The sequence below is a fragment of the Mustela nigripes genome, chromosome 7 (genome assembly GCF_022355385.1).
Source record: "Mustela nigripes isolate SB6536 chromosome 7, MUSNIG.SB6536, whole genome shotgun sequence".
Lineage (NCBI taxonomy): Eukaryota > Metazoa > Chordata > Mammalia > Carnivora > Mustelidae > Mustela > Mustela nigripes.
In genome coordinates this window covers 41,052,447-41,070,198 of record NC_081563.1, presented here as the reverse complement: position 1 = coordinate 41,070,198, position 17,752 = coordinate 41,052,447, and the positions used below count along the sequence as shown (strand labels likewise).

The following is a 17,752-nucleotide window of genomic DNA, read 5'->3' as shown; positions in this document are numbered from 1 at the left end:
AAAAAAAAAAAAAAAAGAAAATATCCTTGTTCCTTAGGAAATACACAGTTATTTAGAGTAAGGTGGAATAGTGTATACAATTAAGTCTGATAGAGTAGGAAGAGCAATAATAAAGCAAAGGGGGTAAAATGTGGACAATCAATCTAGGTAAAGAATATATGGAGTTCTTTGCACTGTTCTTTTAAGTTTTAAACTATATAAAAGTAAAAAGTTACCAAAAGAAGAAAAAAATTCCTTAAGAATCTGAGCTCTATGGATTAGGACCTTCTAGTAGATATGAAACTTTTCTGAATCCCCAAGATGATGGTATCATAATTGGACAAGTTGGGCTGTTTTAAAGACAGTTGGGAATTTGAGACAGACAGATAGATCCCAGATAGATCCCTCTGGGGGAGCTTGCTTTTCCCTTTCTCTCTGCCTGCCACCCCACCCCAACTTGTGGTTTCTCTCTCTTTCTCTGTCAAAAAAGTAAATAAAAATTTTTAGAAAAAAAAATTTTAGGGGTGCCTGGGTGGCTCAGTGGGTTAAAGCCTCTGCCTTCAGCTCAGGTCATGATCCCAGATTCTTGGGATCAAGCCTCACATTGGGCTCTCTGCTCAGCAGGGGACTTGCTTCCCTACCCCCTCTCTGCCTGCCTCTCTGCCTACTTATGATCTCTGTCTGTCAAATAAATAAATAAAATCTTTTTTAAAAATTTTTTTAAAAAGAAAGGAAAAAGTGAAGCTTTTCGTAACCTGGCCCCCGTGCTCCCAGATTCATCTCTCACTGTACATACTGCTCCTGTATTTCCAGTATGCTTGGCACTTTCCAGGTCTTCAGCCCTCTTTTCACCCTCCTTCCCCATCCCATTTCTTCATTGCCCATAGCACTCCTGCTTGTCCTTTAAGTCTCAACTGTAGTGTTACCACCCTTTGGAAACTTTCCTGAATCTCCAGCCATCACCATAAAACTCTCTGGCAAGTAGAAAGGAGTCATCCTGCTTTTGTAAATGTACTAACTCCACTGGAATCTTAATTCTCTGTAATATTAACTGATATGCTTCTGTTCCCCCATGTGAATTTCAAGGTCACTGAAGGCAGAGACTGGGTCTCGAATTCAGCATTTGCCTCTACCACCAAGCACAGTAGCTGGCAAGGAATAAGCCTCTGAATGTTGACTTGAATTGAAAATGTTTTACAATTCTAATCTAACGTGTCTTTTTTTTTTTTCAAATATTTTATTTATTTGAGAAACAGAGAGAGTGAGTAAAAGCTGGGGGCAAGGGGTGCAGAGGGACAGGTAGACTCCCTGCTGAGCGAGGAGCCCAATGCTGGGATCAGTCCCAGGATCCCGAGTTCAGGACATGAGCCGAAGTCAGACATTTAGCTGACTGAGCCAAACAGGTGCCTCCTAATATAAGGTTTTAAGATAATATATCAGGGGTTTTGTGCATTGTATTGCATGATTATGTTTAAAGTATTAGACTCTGATACCTAAGAAAAAAAAAGAAACAAAGAAAAAAGAAACCCAAATACATTCATATTCTACAACTGCCTTTGTTTATGTGTGAATTTCCCTATTGCTGCGTGGCAATCCAATGAAAGTGGTATTTGATTTTATACTTCAGCTTCCCAGTTCTGGTGATCTGTGGAGCATTCACTTGGACTTTGATACCAAACGGCTAGATCCCTGGGAACGAATCATACCCACCTTCAAGTACAGCCGAGATGTTCCTTTTTTTGAAATGCTCGTCCCCACAACTGACACAGTGCGCTTTGGGTATCTAATGGAAAAACTGCTGGCAGTCAGGCATTCAGTGCTGTTTACAGGAATAACTGGAGTTGGCAAGGTAGGAAACCTATCTGAAACAGGAAGGTCTGTCCCCAAATGAGGGCTTGGTGGACTTAGAGTTATAAGTCCCAGAAATAAAACATTATTTTTCAGACAAAATTCTTTTGAATTCTGATCATTTTCCAGGAAGAATGTAACTATGCTGAATCTGTATTTATCTTGGGGATTACTCCAAGTTTGCCAGTTTCTTAATAAATCCTTGGGGTCAATACCATATAAATTAGAGGACTTGTGGACTAGCACGTTTTAGGTTTGGGGGCTTTTATGTCATATCCCTGTGCCACCACACAGGATAGGGTGGGAATTGGTCAGAACAGGTTGTGTCCCCAGCAGACTGTTGATAAAGATCAGTCTGTCCCCTCCTGCCCATTTACTTCTACCCTACACAGCAGTGGTGTTCGGAAAAAGTAGAGTATAAGGGGAAAATGTTGATTGTTTGTCTGCTTGGCTTGGGGACAGTCTGCATAAACAGAGATTTCACTACTGGTCCTCTATATTATTTCCGTTTTTTTCCTTCTCTTTTTTTCCCCTCCAAGTTATTTTTGAAAGAAGTTTGGGTTCTTCTAGGACTCATGCTATCAAATCGACTTGGATAGGAACAAAGCAAACTTAGCAAAACTTTTGCTAAGATATAGCTGGTTAGACTATGTCTTTGGCACTGATAAATCTAATTAAATGGAATCTCCAGGAAGAAGGTAGACATTTCAATCTAGCTTTAACCTATCTCCTTCATCCTGTCTCTTACTCTTCGTACTGGATTATTACTGATGTGGACAACTGAAAGATATACTGAATATATATATTAACATATTTTTTAATTTAAAGTCTGTCATTGCAAAAGGATTGTTGAATAGAATTCAGGAATCAGCTGGCTATGTTCCTGTTTATCTAAATTTTTCTGCTCAAACTTCATCTGCAAGAACACAAGAGATCATTGAGTCAAAACTGGAAAGGAAAAGAAAAAATATACTAGGTAAGAGTGAACATTTTTATTTATCTCACCAAAATTATTTATCAAACCAATAATCACAAAAATACTTCATGTAATAAAATTACAAATGGGTACTTTCTTTGCTTAATTTACTTGAAGGGGATTCTGTGAGTGGCATTCTTTCCTGTGCTGTGCATCCAGATATCTTACCGGTAGCACATGGCAGTTCATTTGTCATCACCTTCAATGTAGAACATCTTCAGTCTCTGCCTCTCCGACGCTGCCCCTCTCCACACACGCTTTCAAGCCTGCATTGATTTCCCTTTATTTGAAACCAACCAACCAACAAACCACTTTGTATCTGGTGCACTGAGTAATCCCCGTTCTGCAAGGAATTGGCTTGAAACTGTCTAGGGTTTTTCTTCAGTCAGTGCTTTCAGCCAGGCTTGTGGGATCTCCCTCATCATCCCATATTAACTGCTTAGATAAATAGCTTAACTTTCTGGTCCTTTGCAGCTATTTTGAGTCAGGCCTAATGTAAAGTTTCAACCCCAAACCCAATGTAAGGCTCCTCCTCTCTTCTGTGGTGGACCTGGTTTGTGGGTCATGGCCCTGGAGGTGGACCGGGGCATGGGGTGCCCTTTGGCCCTTCCTGGCCCTCCTTGTAGGAGGCTCTGGTGTGTCAGAGGAGGGGAGGACAGGACAGTGTTCCCCCTAACTGGCATTATATGGGCTTCCGCATGGATTGTCCCTGCTTCTCTTGCTAGTGCTGAATGATGTCTGTGCTATCTATGTGGCAGGCTTCCAGGAGCAGCTCCCTGAGGGACTCCCCAAAAAGTTGTGCACAGGCCAGGCATTGACCTTCCCATTGGAAGCTTCCATAATGTTGGGAATCAGAGTCCCAGCCCTCACTCAGGACCACCCTCAGCCGCTTTAATGCCTCCTCTCTATTCCTTTTTCCCTACTCTGGTAGGCACGGGGCAGTGGATGCCTGTCTCTCTGGTGGGAGACCAATGTCTTTATGAATGATTCTCTTTGAGTCCCTCCCCACTCCTGTCCTGCTGCTTGGATTCTGGAGGATGGAGTGGGGCCCTGAGTTTGCCTTGGTTCCTTCATCATTGGGAAGAGCTGGATGCCAGAGTGGGTGGGGTCACCTCTGCTTAGGCTGTTTTCTTTTCTCTCGCACTACTCTTTTTTTTTTTGACTAGTGTGTATATTGATGTTCTCTACGTTAAATATGACACTGTAAAGTTCTGCCGTACTAGATTTCCCTTTGATGTGTTCAGGATGCTTTTCTTTGTTTGTTTGAATTTTTTTAAAAGATTTTATTTATGTATTTGATGGACAGAGATCACAAGTCGGCAGAGAGGCAGGCAGAGGGAAGCAGGCTCCCCGCTGAGCAGAGAGCCCAATGCGGGGCTCGATCCCAGGACCCTGGGATCATGACCTGAGCTGAAGGCAGAGGCTTTAACCCACTGAGCCACCCAGGCGCCCTGTGTTCAGAATACTTTTCAATATCCAGTCCTGTTTTCCTTGTGGCAGGTGGTACAGTGGCATTTTTGTGAGGAAGCTTTTGGAGTACTTCTGTTTCCCTCTCTGAAAAGAAAATGACCTTCCTCACCCCATGCCAGGTCACACAGTTGGGGAGGACAGTGGCAGTGACTGGGATTGAGAAAGATCCAGACCTGACTAGAGAGCTGACATCATCCTGCCCTTCTGGGAGTGAGGGTGGGGGCCCACCTGACAGTTTGGGTGTCTCAGCCCCCTTCACCTCTCTCTGCTGGAGCCCTCCTCACTCGGAACTGAACGCATTTCAACCTACAGAGTGTTCAGAGTCCAAAGCCTTACCTGACCTTTGTCTTACATTTTCCGATGGCAAATCTTAGTTCTTAAATTCATTTTATTCCCCAGGAGCCCCAGGAAATAAACGAGTTGTGATTTTTGTTGATGATTTAAACATGCCCAGACTGGATCGCTATGGCTCTCAGCCTCCAATTGAATTACTTCGGCAGTATCAAGATTTCGGTGGATTTTATGACAGAAACAAACTCTTTTGGAAAGACATACAGGTCACTTTAGGTTTTAAGTTACTTTGTGCGTTTAAATGTAAACAGTAAGAAAAGATGGTGCATTTGTTTGCTAGGGCTGCCGTACAAAATACCACAGACGGGGTGACTCCAACAACAGAGATTCATTGTCTCCCAGTTGTAGAGGCCGGAAGTCTGAGATCAAGAGGTCAACAGGGTTGCTTTCCTCTGAGGCTTCTCCCCATGGCTTGCAGATGGCTGTCTTCTCCCTGTGTCTTCTCATGACCTTCCCTCTGTATCTATCTGTATCCAAATGTCCTTTTCCTATAAAGACACCAGTCATACTGGACTAGAGCCCACCCTAATAGTCTCATTTTCACTTAATTACTTCTTTAAAGACCCCATCTCCAAATATGGTCTCATTCTGAGATGCCGGGGCTTGGGCTTCAGCATACGATTGGGCATGGGTAAGGAGGACACAATTCAGCCTCTAACCTATAGCCTTGGTGTTTTTTTATAGGTGAGTCGATTTATTTAATTGATATCAAATTCTTGCCCTGCTTTATTTGGGAGATTCAGGAACAAGTGAGATAGGCATATCTCCCCAAGGGGTGAGCTTCAGGGGTAGATGGTCACAGGCATTTATAATGCAGGGTGATGAGGGGAGAAACTGGAGGGAGGCAGCGTGGACACTTCTTGAAGCTGAGAGAAGCCTTCCCAGAGGATGAAGCTGGAGGAGGATTTTGCAGTCAGAGCATGGCAGAACAAGGGAAAAGAGCATTTTGCATCTCGAGGCAGGGAGTGTGGAACACCACGGTGCTGTGGAATGCCACCAAAGTGGCAAGAGAGAGGTCAGCCCAGGGGTGCCATGACAAGGAATGTGGATTCATAGATGTACAGCCTCTTGAAGAACTGTCATGGGAAGTTTCCCTTGGCCATGGGGGAGGGGTGGTCTAAGAGGAGGCAAGACCAGAGGCAGTTACAATATCATGTATGGGCAGTTGAAAATGTTATGACCAGAGGCTTATAGGAACCGACCTCTATATTTCCCCCAGGAGCTGTGGTTCAGTGTGTGTTAATTCAGTGTTCCAGTGATTTTTATAGAAACATAACTACCACAAATAGCAAGAATTGACTATACTTAATATTTGTTGAACAAATATCTTCTAACCTCACAAACAAATTCTTAACCGTTTTTGAAGATTACATTCTTACATAGGTGTGTTTCTATAGATAGATATTAGCTAAGTGACCTCAAGCAACTTAGCCTCCCCAGGTCTTGATTTTTTTTCATCTACAGAATGACGGTAAGGGTAGTGATCTCCTGGGTGGCTGTGAGGATTAAGTCAGATATCGTGTAGTCTGTATGTATGGTACATACATATGTCAGATATGTATGTACCATTACATAGGTAATGCTATCACGTGGTAGGTCTTTGGAAAAGGGTTGGTTCGAGTCCCGCCACCGGTATGGGCAGCTGTCATTTCCTGCTTGGCTGGGTGACTCGGGTGGGTTTCTTCTTCCCGCCCAGGATGTCACGATTGTATCAGCATGTGCACCCCCGGGCGGGGGCCGCAACCCCGTGACTCCCCGCTTCATCCGCCACTTCAGCATGCTGTGCCTTCCCATGCCTTCAGAGCACAGCCTGAAGCAGATTTTCCAGGTGAGTGTGAATTTAAACCTCGGCAAGGGGCCAAAAGAAAATACATCTGTTCCCGAATTCCCACAGTGAGAATAGGCTGTGGTGTTTCTGAAGAGCCCACCTGTCCCTTTTCTGAGCAGAAAGCAGGTAAACACAGGGGCATCTGCGCAGTAGCTGACTGGCGGCCGCATCACTGCTTCTGTGTTTGTGGTCCCAGAACTAGTTTCCAGAATGCAGAAAGACTGCCAAAGCCTTTAAAGAAGGCTGTATCATGGGCCCCTGCCACTTAGCACTCAGCAGACCCCACCCTGCACCTCCACCCCTCCTCTGTGCTCCTCTCACACTTGACCAGCTCCCCATAGGTGGGCAAGCTCAAGTGCAATGCACCTGACTTAGACTTCATCGCCTCCCTGCCCCCACCACCTCTCTGCCCCCACCACCTCTGACAAAAACAACCACCCTATTTCTTGCACCCCTACAAACTTCCCTAAGGGGCCATTTCCTCTGCCTTTAAGTGGGAAAAATAACCATACCTCCCCACAAGTGCTTAGCAGAAATGTTCAGTAAAAGGTGCAACGTTATTCTGAGTAGGATGTTGACAGAACATGAAGCAGCACGACTAGAGCGAGCGCGCCATAACCAAGCACAAAAGGCTATGGTGAAGATAGCGGGCTAAGCCTTGGGGGACAAGAACGGACAGGGAGGAACAGATCCTGGGAACAGAAGGCACACGGGCAAATGCAGTCACAGGGACGAGAAATGGTGATGTGGGCATACAGGTAGAACAAGACTTTTTACTGACTGGTCTGGAGCAGCTGACTTGGTGGGTAAATGGTCGAGGAGCCAAAGAGGGGCAGTGACACATTCATACATGTCTTAGCGTTTCCTTACTGAAAATGTACACACCAAAAATATGCATCACTGTACATTCTAAAGGTAAACCAAGCAGCACACAACAAATTCAATTGATAATGTTGTCATCAAATTAGATGTAATTTCTAATTAGAAAGGTGTAACAGTGGTAATTAAAACCAACAACCAACTCCATGAACTACTCACAGCTCTCTCATGACAAAGCGTCCTGCCCCCAGACTGGGAATTCTGGCTCTAGGGTGTAGTCTTAGTAGAAGCTTTTCAAAGTTGCCAAATATGTCAGGTAAGCCAGACCTTTGAATAGAAGATCAAGCTGTGGTCCTTAGTAAACTCTGAAGAGTTTGCTCCTAATGACATACTAATTTTAATTTGTGAATATCAGTTGAGTAGCCCTTAATTTCATTTATTAAAGAGATATTTATTGAGCATGTACTGGGTACCAGACATTGGTATTACATTTTAAACAAAGAAGATGCCATCCTTGTCCTCACGGAGCTTCTACCATGAAGACAGATAATAAATGAACTAATGTATATCATATTAATAACTATATTTAAAAACTATATAATATGGTTATATATATTTGTAAATACAAATTTATAATGGATGGAGAATAAACAGACTAGATTTTAATTATTTATGTAGTATATGTATAACATGTATAATAAAGCTTTTATTTTATATATGTTTTGGAATGCTCCTACTCAAAATATGGGCCATATGGAGAATGGGAAACTCATGTGGGGGGCCCAGGAAGGGGCAGCTTGAAAGATACTCCTTGTAAGCTGCTGAAACTTAAGTTCAATAAGGAAGCTCACTGAAACAAATACTTGAGTTTATTTTAAAATCCTGTATGAGAGCCCAAAATCTAAAGTCACAAGGGCTGGCTTACAAGCCTTGATGTGCATTCTGGTGCCTTCCCGTCACCACTGTGAAGGAAATTTACCTATTTAAAAATCTATAATAATTGTCCCAAGCATCCGGGGGCAGCAAGCTAGCTAATAAATATGTACTCAGGGATGGTGGCAAGTTATATATGAGAAGATGAGAGAGCCATAAGAGACACTGACAGAAGGAGTCAGGGAAGGCCTCTCTAAGGAGATGACAGGTGACCTAAAACACAGGAGTGAAAAAGTGCCTGCCAGCAGAGAGCCCTGAGGAAGAGGGTGGGGGGGATAGAGCTGTGCAAAGGCCCTGAGGAGAGCAGAGAGCCTACGGGGTTAGGCCTGTGCGGCTGGGTCACAGTGCAGTGGGGAAGAGGGCAAAGTGAGGGGGTGGCTGAGTGAGTCTGGACTGACAGGAGAGGGCAGTGCCTGATCTTTCTGACTGAAGGCAACTCAAGGGAGACAGGAGTGGAAATGGAGAGGCCAACAGGAGAAGGAAGGGCTGAAGAAGCGAAGATGAATGAATCAGGACTAGAATGGGGTGATGTCCGGGAACCAGAGAGATTCAAGACATGCGTTCAAGCTTGACTGTGGGGACAGGGAATGGAAGGTGTCAAAGGAGACTTGCAAGTTCCTGATCTGATCATGGGCCAAGGCCCTATGCTGAGACTGGGAAGCTGAAGGGGGGCAGGTTGTAGTTACAAGTGAGTTGCACTTTAAACAGACGTGAGGTTGAAGTCTATGGACCAGTTGGTCATGGGCCCATAAATATCAGAGAGAGGCCCTCGGCTCACTTCCAGATGAGTTTGGGTACCCCACAATGACTCTCTGGACCTATGGGAAGCAGAAGTCTAAATTATGTGGAGAGTAAGTGCGGTCAGTTCAATGGTCAGATACACATGCTTCTCAGGCATCACCAGACTATCTCAGAAGACAGGAGTAGCCCATCCTCAGGATCGTATTCCGAAGTGAATGGCAGAGTTTTATTACCCATACATCCTTGCATTGACATTCAGCTTTCTAATTATTATTAGAAAAAGCATCATCAGATCTGGAGTATTTGAAAGATGATAAATTTTTGGTGTTAAGAACAATCTAACTCTCTCACATTATGTCTTGTTCTAGGCCATCTTAAATGGCTTCCTCAGTGACTTTCCACCAGCCGTAAAGCAAACTGCATCAAACATTGTGGAAGCCGCAGTTGAGATTTATAACAGAATGAGTGTTGATCTTCTGCCAACACCGGCCAAGTCCCATTATGTCTTTAACTTGAGGGATTTATCCAAATGTGTACAAGGTAATGTATGGAACCCTCATTCTCTGACCTGCACCCTCCCTTGATTTCCATTCTCCCTAATCTCTCAGGAGAATTATATGTCTGAGTGTCTGTGCCCCACCTAGAAATCCCATTACTTGTTCCCTGTTCAAACCACCCTCTACTCCTACCCTGGCCTTGACAACGTCAAGCTGCCCTCAGACCATCAGCATCCCCTTCCATTTCTTGCTCCCAACTGATGACCTATCTTTTTATTTCACCAAAAAAAAAAAAAAAAGAGGAGAAATTGAACCAGAACTACCTCATCTTCCAATTATCCCAGACCACCCGCATCTGCCTCCCTCCTACTGCACTGGCTGAGTTGTCCCTGCTCCGGTCACATGCCAGTACCCCCTCTGACACATTCAGTGTCCCCCTCCTCTTCAGCCTACTCAAGGGTTTTACTCTCATGTTGTAGAGTTCATCCTGTCTGCCATGCATATCTATGCGCAGAGTAAGTATTCTCCCTGTCCGCCTCTGCACTGTGTGGTGAGAAGCGAAGGGTCCCCAGAGAGAATGAACACTTCAAGGACTGCTTTACATCACTGTTTTTGTTGTAACTTTATATTATTTGAACTGTGTTTATAATTATAATTTATATTAATACGAAGAGTAATGAGAGTAATTTGGAATAGAAGCCAGAAGGACCAAGGGCATTTGGTGAGGACCGAATGTTGGGAAAGAATGAAAGAGGGAATTGGTGTATTGAAAATAGTGTAAAGGTCAGGGGTGGGGTGGGGCTGGGGGACTTACTGGATGAATATATATGAATATTAAAGAGACCCAACACTCCTCACTTAACATGTTGCAAGCCAGTGTAATAATGAGATGAGCATAGCTTGTACTGTGAAGTCTGATCACTTCACGTGTTCAGTGAAAAAAAATCACAAAACAAGGAAAAGGGTTTTGTCAGATAATGTGTCCAGTTTTGCCTTCAGAAAGTGAGATCAGGGGCACCTGGGTGGCTCAGTGGGTTAAAGCCTCTGCCTTCAGCTCAAGTCATGATCCCAGTGTCCTGGGATCGAGCCCCGCATCGGGCTCTCTGCTCAGCAGGGAGCCTGCTTCCTCCTCTCTCTCTGCCTACCTGTGATCTCTGTCAAAGAAATAAATAAAATCTTAATAAAAAAAAAAAAAGTGAGATCACCATTATTGTATGTGTATACATCCACTAGGGAAGCACCCACTTCTGGTAGTGTGGGCATAAGGCTGGACTTCAGGATTTTCCAGTTAATTAAACTGTAACTAGATATTTCACAAAAGTTTCCTTTTTCCTCTTTCTTGAAAAACAGGTATCCTCCAATGTGATCCAGGAACAATAAGAGAAGAAATACAGATATTTAGACTCTTTTGCCATGAATGCCAAAGAGTTTTCCATGACCGTTTGATTAATAATGAAGATAAACACTATTTCCATACTATTTTGACAGAAATGGCCAGTAAATATCAATCATTATTTACTTTTTCTTTTTATTTCTTTGGTGGGGGGCCTAGAAAAGCAATTTGATTTCTATAAGGAAAAATTAAAATGAACTTAGATAAGGTAAAGCAAAATGAATTTTAGTGTTCATGGGTAAAAGTTTTTCTCTCCAACAATTCAAATATGTAGAAATATATTAAATATTAGGAAAATCACTTTATTAAAATTCAGGAAGAGTTAATATCTTAAATGCAGTGCCCCACCTAGAAATTTTAAGTAGAAATGGGAAAGTAGGAGAACCAGGATTTTGTCTGGTAAGAAGCCAGGGTATCTCTAAAGTACCTCTGATTTATTAAATGTCTATTCAATATTTATTACTTAATAAAATGTTTATTAACATTAAACATTCTTTATCTTCAATCAAGGAGATTATCAACCAAACTAAAATGGTGTGGTATCAACATGGCTTTCTCTCAACTTTCATTTACTAGTTAAGCCTTCTAAGTAAAGTAACAGCTGATACTATTCTGTGTATCTTATTATAACACAGCATTCAAGCTTATCATATATGACAAATTGGTTTTGTTTTTTGAATAGACAAACATTTTGGAATTGCAATTGGCCTGGAATATTTTTTGACTAAACCCATCATCTTTGGAGACTTTATTAAGGCAAGTATAGACTGTTGAATTGACCTGGCAACATTTGAAGCTAAATAAAGCACTTATTATTTTACAGTTCAATTTCATATTCAACAAGAATTTTGTATCTGTGAAGATTAGAGACCTAGACAGGAGTCAGCAAACTCTGGCCCAGAGGCCAACTATCCTGTTTTTGTAGATAAAATTCTGTGAGAACACAGTCACTCTCATTGGACTGTGTGCCCTTCTTTCCTGCGGTTGCTTCTGCATGACAAGACAGAGTGGAGTAGTAGCGACAAAGACCATCTGACCTGCAAAGCCTCAAGTTCTTATTATCTGGCCCGTCAGAGAAACAGATTGCTGACTCCTGCTCTAGTCACATTCATTTTGGTAATAGTTTGAATCAGAGACCCACCAGGTTTTTTATTTGAAAGGAAGCACAGAGGGTTAGTTTCTTAATGCGGGGCTGCCAGTCCCTTTACAGTATTCCGTGCGCTCTACAGCCTGTGCTCACATGCTTTCAGCAGCTCAGTAGGTAGCCGTGCTACCCTCCTTATTTCAGGGTAGCTCTCATCAGTAGCAAAATTTTTCTTACGCTATGCTCCTCAATTTGCACCCCCCAATAATGTGTACCCAGCAGCCCTAATTTTACATTCTAGAAGCGCCTTGAATAAGTCTTCCATCTAATCAGCTTACCTATGTTGAGAGGTAACCATCTCGTTTTACCAAGTTGGCTCTTGTTTGGGTACAACATTCCTGGTGTCTCCAAGGAGGCAGGGACTACGTCTGTTCTGTTCACCCTAAATCCCCAGCTTCCTGCACGGAGCTAGGGTAGCTTTCAGTCAGAGCTGGTTAAAAGGACAGACTTGTCTTTATATTGTGTGTATACAATTACAGTCACCCTGGTAATCCCTGACAAATAAAAAAGATAAATAATTTATGCAGTGTATCTATTTAAATGTGTTATTAAAAACAAAGTGCAAAGTTTGTTTCCAGGTGGTGATTATATTTCCCGTGTGTTTTGATATGATAATCAAATGGGGGAATAAAGCAAAGGGAAAGAACAGTTGGATCCTTCTTTTTTTTTTTTTTTAAGATTTTATTTATTTATTTGACAGAGAGAGATCACAAGCAGGCAGAGAGGCAGGCAGAGAGAAAGGAGGAAGCAGGCTCCCCGCTGAGCAGAGAGCCCGATGCAGGGCTCAATCCCAGGACTCTGAGATCATGACCCGAGCCGAAGGCAGCGGCTTAACCCACTGAGCCACCCAGGTGGCCCCAGTTGGATCCTTCTTGCCTTATTTTGGTCAGTGGCTCCAAATGGGCTACAGCAAAGAAGAGATCTCATGACAGGTCCACACAGGACCTCAAACAGGAACTCAGTTCCTTCTGGTTTACCCCAAATTTCATTCTCCCTGATTTGTCTAATCAGATGACGGCTGTGTAAAAACTACACGTAGTTCCAGCATGATTGTTTATAAACAGAGAAGTCTGGTATGCCTCATTTTCAGCCCATTTAGCTTCTCCGATGTCAGCGGCCTGAAAGCCAAAGTACAAAACCAAAGTAAGGAATAGTGAGAAAAACTGGAAACCTATTTCTGAGCTTGTGTGTGAATTTTATAGCAAAATTCAATGAAATTCCAATGTACTATTTGAACTTAAATGAAATGGATTTTCAGTTACCCATGAAAATCTGAGTTTCTTAGTCCCATTTCCTTGGTTTGAAAGCCTTGCATATAAATATATAAAATATGCATGCAACTGATTACATAGTAACATGGATAAATAATGTTCCCTCCTAAGGTTACAAATATTGTCTATGTTCCTGTATTGTAATTGATCTAACTTGGTCCCTCTCCCATAAATCATCTTATAGTTTGGAGCAGATAAGAGTGATCGGATTTATGATGACATGCCTGATATGGAGAAAATCGCAAATGTTCTAGAAGACTATCTTGATGATTATAATCTTATAAATCCCAAAGAAGTAAAGTTGGTGTTCTTCCAGGATGCTATAGAACATGTTTCAAGGTATAGTAGTATAACATGCCCAATAATGCATCGATCTAATTTCTTTTGTATTAAAAGGTAAGAATTAAGTTGTATAAAAGTCTTTAAATAGATTGCTAGATGGACAATGGTCTATTAGCAAATCTTGCTATAATGTAAAAGTTATTTTGTGTGTGTGTGTGTGTGTATGTGTGTATATATCTATATCTATATCTATAGATGATTTTTTTCTTGTTAAGAAAGAGGAAGAGAGAGAGAGAGCAGGGTAGGAAAGGGTAGAGGGAGAGAGAGAATCTTAAGCAGGCTGCATGCCCAGTGTGGAGCCCAAAGTGGGGCTTGAGCTCAGGACCCCAAGATCATGACCTGAGCCAAAAATCAAGAATCCAACACTTAACCAACTGAGCCACTCAGGTGCCTTCTTTATATATTTTGAAATATATATTTATATATTTTTAATATAAGTGTCATGAACTTTCTATGAATTCCAAGGGGTTATTTTTGTTACATATTAATAGGTTGTTTTTGTTTGTTTTCAATATCCTGTCTCATTACCAAAAAAGGGATTTAAGGTAGTTTACAGAGATACATGTATAGTACAAGGCTGCTTACATGCACGCCTAAAGAAAGAAGGGGCTCAAAATTATAGCAAAATGAGTGACATCCAAGGATTGTAGATTCCATCTGCTTACCCATAAAAGTTTCCTTTGAGAGACATCCCTGACAAATAGGTATCCTGCCTGAATATCTACAGTCCTTGGGGCATACACCACTTTATTTTTTTCAAATTTTAATTCCAGTATAATTAACATACAGGGTTGTATAAGTTTCGGGTGTTCAGTACAGTGATTCAACAATTCTGTACAGTACTGAGTGCTCATCATGACAAGTGCCCTCTTTGCCACCCATCCCCTGCCCCTCTGGTAATCATCAGTTTGTTCTCCACAGTTAAGAGTCTGTTTTGTTTTGTTTTTTTAATTTTTAATTTTTAAAATTTCTTTTCAGTGTACCAGAATTCATTGTTTATGTACCACACCCAGTGCTCCATGCAGTATGTGCCCTCCATAATACCCACTACCAGGCTCACCCACCTTCCCACCCCCTGCCTTTTCAAAACCCTCAGATTGTTTTTCAGAGCCCATAGTCTCGCATGGTTCATCTCCCCTTCCAATTTCCCTCAACTCTCTTCTCCTCTCCATTTCCCCATGTATTCCTTGTTATTTCTTATGCTCCACAAATAAGTGAAGCCATATGATAATTGACTCTGTCTGCTTGACATATTTCACTCAGCATAATCTCTCCCAGTCCTGTCCATGTTGATACAAAAGTTGGGTATTTTCATCCTTTCTGATGAAGACATAATACTCCATAGTGTATATGGACCACATCTTCCTTATCCATTCGTCCATTGAAGGGCATCTTGGTTCTTTCCACAGTTTGGCGACTGTGGCCATTGCCGCTATGAACAGTGGGGTACAGATAGCCCTTCTTTTCACTACATCTGTATCTTTGGGGCAAATACCCAGTAGTGCAATTGCTGGGTCATAGGGAAGCTCTATTTTTAATTTCTTAAGGAATCTCCATACTGTTTTCCAAAGTGGCTGTACCAATTTGCATTCCCACCAACAGTGTAAGAGGGTTCCCCTTTCTCCACATCCTCTCCAACACAGGTTGCTTACTGTCTTATTAATTTTGGCCATTCTAACTGGTGTAAGGTAGTATCTTAATGTGGTTTTGATTTGGATCTCCCTGATGGCTAGTGATGATGAACATTTTTTCATGTGTCTGATAGCCATTTGTATGTATTCATTTGAGAAGTGTCTGTTCATGTCTTCTGCCCATTTTTTGACATGATTATCTGTTTTGTGTGTGTTGAGTTTGAGAATTTCTTTATAGATCCTGGATATCAGGACCTTTATAGATCCTGGACATCAGTACTGTTATTTGCAAATATCTTCTCTCATTCCATGGGTTGCCTCTTTGTTTTGTTGACTGTTTCCTTTGCTGGGGAGTCTGGCTTTTGTCTCCTTTTCTCCCCTTTGCTCGATTTGTTTTGTTTCTTAAATTCCACATATGAGGGAAATCATAAGATGCAACACTTTTTAAAGTGCATCTGTATACTGTTGGACAATTCCAGGTATTAAAATGACACTGCAAGGATGATGCCAGATCTGCTCCCTGTGATATCTGGTATCTGCCCCATCCTGTGAGGCAGTGACAGTAATAGCACTCAGCATGAACATAAAACCATGATGTGGAGTATCTCTTTTAACCGTGATAATGCCTCTCTGTGCCTCAATATCCTCATCTCTCTACAAATAAGGCTCAGAGAATGTTCCAGCAGCCATATTCAGTGACTGTGACACTTGGTAGCTTTATGAGTTCGTGATCTCACGGTTCCCAGTGGTTCTGTCTTGGGGTCTTAGTGCAGTTAAAGTAAGACGGCAGCTGGAGTGCCTGGTACACCTCTGCCTCAGTGCGCACTGCCCAGGTCCTTCCAGCAAGGCAGTGGCAAGTCTGGGCTTCTCCCATGGCTCCAGGCTCCCAAGCCTGTGCACTGAGAGCCATGGTAGAAGCCAAATGGCCTCTCACAACTGAACCTAGCATTAATTCTACCACACACATTAATCAGAGGAGTGACATAGGCCCATCCTGTTCACAAGGGGTCAGAGACTCTATCTCCTGATAGGATTAAAGAGCTAGTAGGACCAGTACTGCAGCCATTTTTGAATAGGAAAGTGTACCACAGAGAGTTGGTAAATTGTCCAAAGTCCCCTAGCTAGTGAGTCACAGGCAGAGAATCGCATCCAGCTCTTTGACTCTAACTCAGCTGCAAATGCCGCCACCCAAAATGGATCTACTTTTTGCATTACAGCTCTCCAAATATTTGACAATTATGACCAGGCTCTTCTCAGCTTTGTGTTCTCCATGCAGAATTAACCCAGATCTTCTGCTGTTGCCTCTTAGGGGTTATTTTCAGCCTCAATATATGAAGCACTTGATAATTTCTTCATGTTCCATTTAAAGTGGGACACCCAGACCGGATAAGGTATTCTGAGCAATCCACAGTGTGAAGTGTGTGTGAGGACAGATCTCCTGTGGTCTGCTAACACAGCGAGACTATAATGACTTTGTTTTTTTCCCCTGTCAACTACATTTTAGTGTTGCATCATGTTACATTTGGCTGTTAAATCCTAGGACTTCTTTTTCTGTAAACCATAAGCAATCAGGTCTTTTACCTTTCCTATACTCCTGCTGTTTAATTAACTCTAATTCAGAAATTTATTTTTTGTCAGCACTCCAGTGTAATATGGCAGTTTGTCCCTGGGTTGTTGAAATACCGTTTGCTCCTCATCTGTTCCCCCCACCAGCACACTAACACCCTACCTCCTAGCAATGGTTATCCTGTAGCTCACACAGGCTATATGCCTGCAAGGAAAAAATAACAGCAGTACTCAGTCTGAGAAACTTCCTGGAGAATAGACCAGACCATAGGCAAAGTCAGCTTAATTTTATTTATAATCTTTCTGGCTTTTGTGAAAGAAAATCAACAGGCTATGCAAGGGATTGCTTAAAATATTACAGGAGGAAATTAATAGCCATTTGTAGAATGGAGGAGATTTTATTTTCAGAGAAACAAAGGGCAGCCATGTGAATAATGACATAGACATCTTTTTTCTAAAGAGGATCAGTAGTTAGGAATTAGAGTAAACAAATCTCTGCTTGTAAGAGTTTTTAAATACCTACTGCTGCCTAGCAATGAAAAGGGCTTCATTATGCGCATGAGTTATAGAACAATTACAGTAATTTAGCAGATATTACATTTCCATTTGTTGGTGACATTTTAGACTTTTTTTTTTTTGTATACGATAAGTGGCTAAAAGCCTTCTCAACTCAGAAAAAAAATTCGTTTTTTACTGGAGAGCCTGTGTTTTCATTTTTTATTTTATTTTATTTATTAATTTGGCAGAGAGAAATCACAAGTAGACGGAGAGGCAGCCAGAGAGAGAGAGAGGGAAGCAGGCTCTCCGCTGAGCAGAGAGCCCGATGCGGGACTCGATCCCAGGACTCTGAGATCATGACCTGAGCCGAAGGCAGTGGCTTAACCCACTGAGCCACCCAGGCGCCCCACAGAGCCTGTGTTTTCAAAAAGGCAATTTGCTCCAGGCTGTTTCTACTCATTACAT

The 17,752-nt window shown here is 42.2% G+C and overlaps 1 protein-coding gene across 1 annotated transcript in view; it reads left to right on the top strand.

The window, feature by feature from the left end:
• DNAH6 (dynein axonemal heavy chain 6) overlaps window positions 1-17,752 on the top strand; it is a 227,255-nt gene that overhangs the window by 100,623 nt on the left and 108,880 nt on the right. The window contains exons 38-45 of the mRNA XM_059405712.1: window positions 1,607-1,828; window positions 2,656-2,803; window positions 4,673-4,830; window positions 6,321-6,452; window positions 9,314-9,485; window positions 10,793-10,939; window positions 11,518-11,591; window positions 13,435-13,589. Coding sequence (XP_059261695.1) covers window positions 1,607-1,828; window positions 2,656-2,803; window positions 4,673-4,830; window positions 6,321-6,452; window positions 9,314-9,485; window positions 10,793-10,939; window positions 11,518-11,591; window positions 13,435-13,589 — 1,208 coding nt within the window. The remainder of the gene's footprint in view (window positions 1-1,606; window positions 1,829-2,655; window positions 2,804-4,672; window positions 4,831-6,320; window positions 6,453-9,313; window positions 9,486-10,792; window positions 10,940-11,517; window positions 11,592-13,434; window positions 13,590-17,752) is intronic.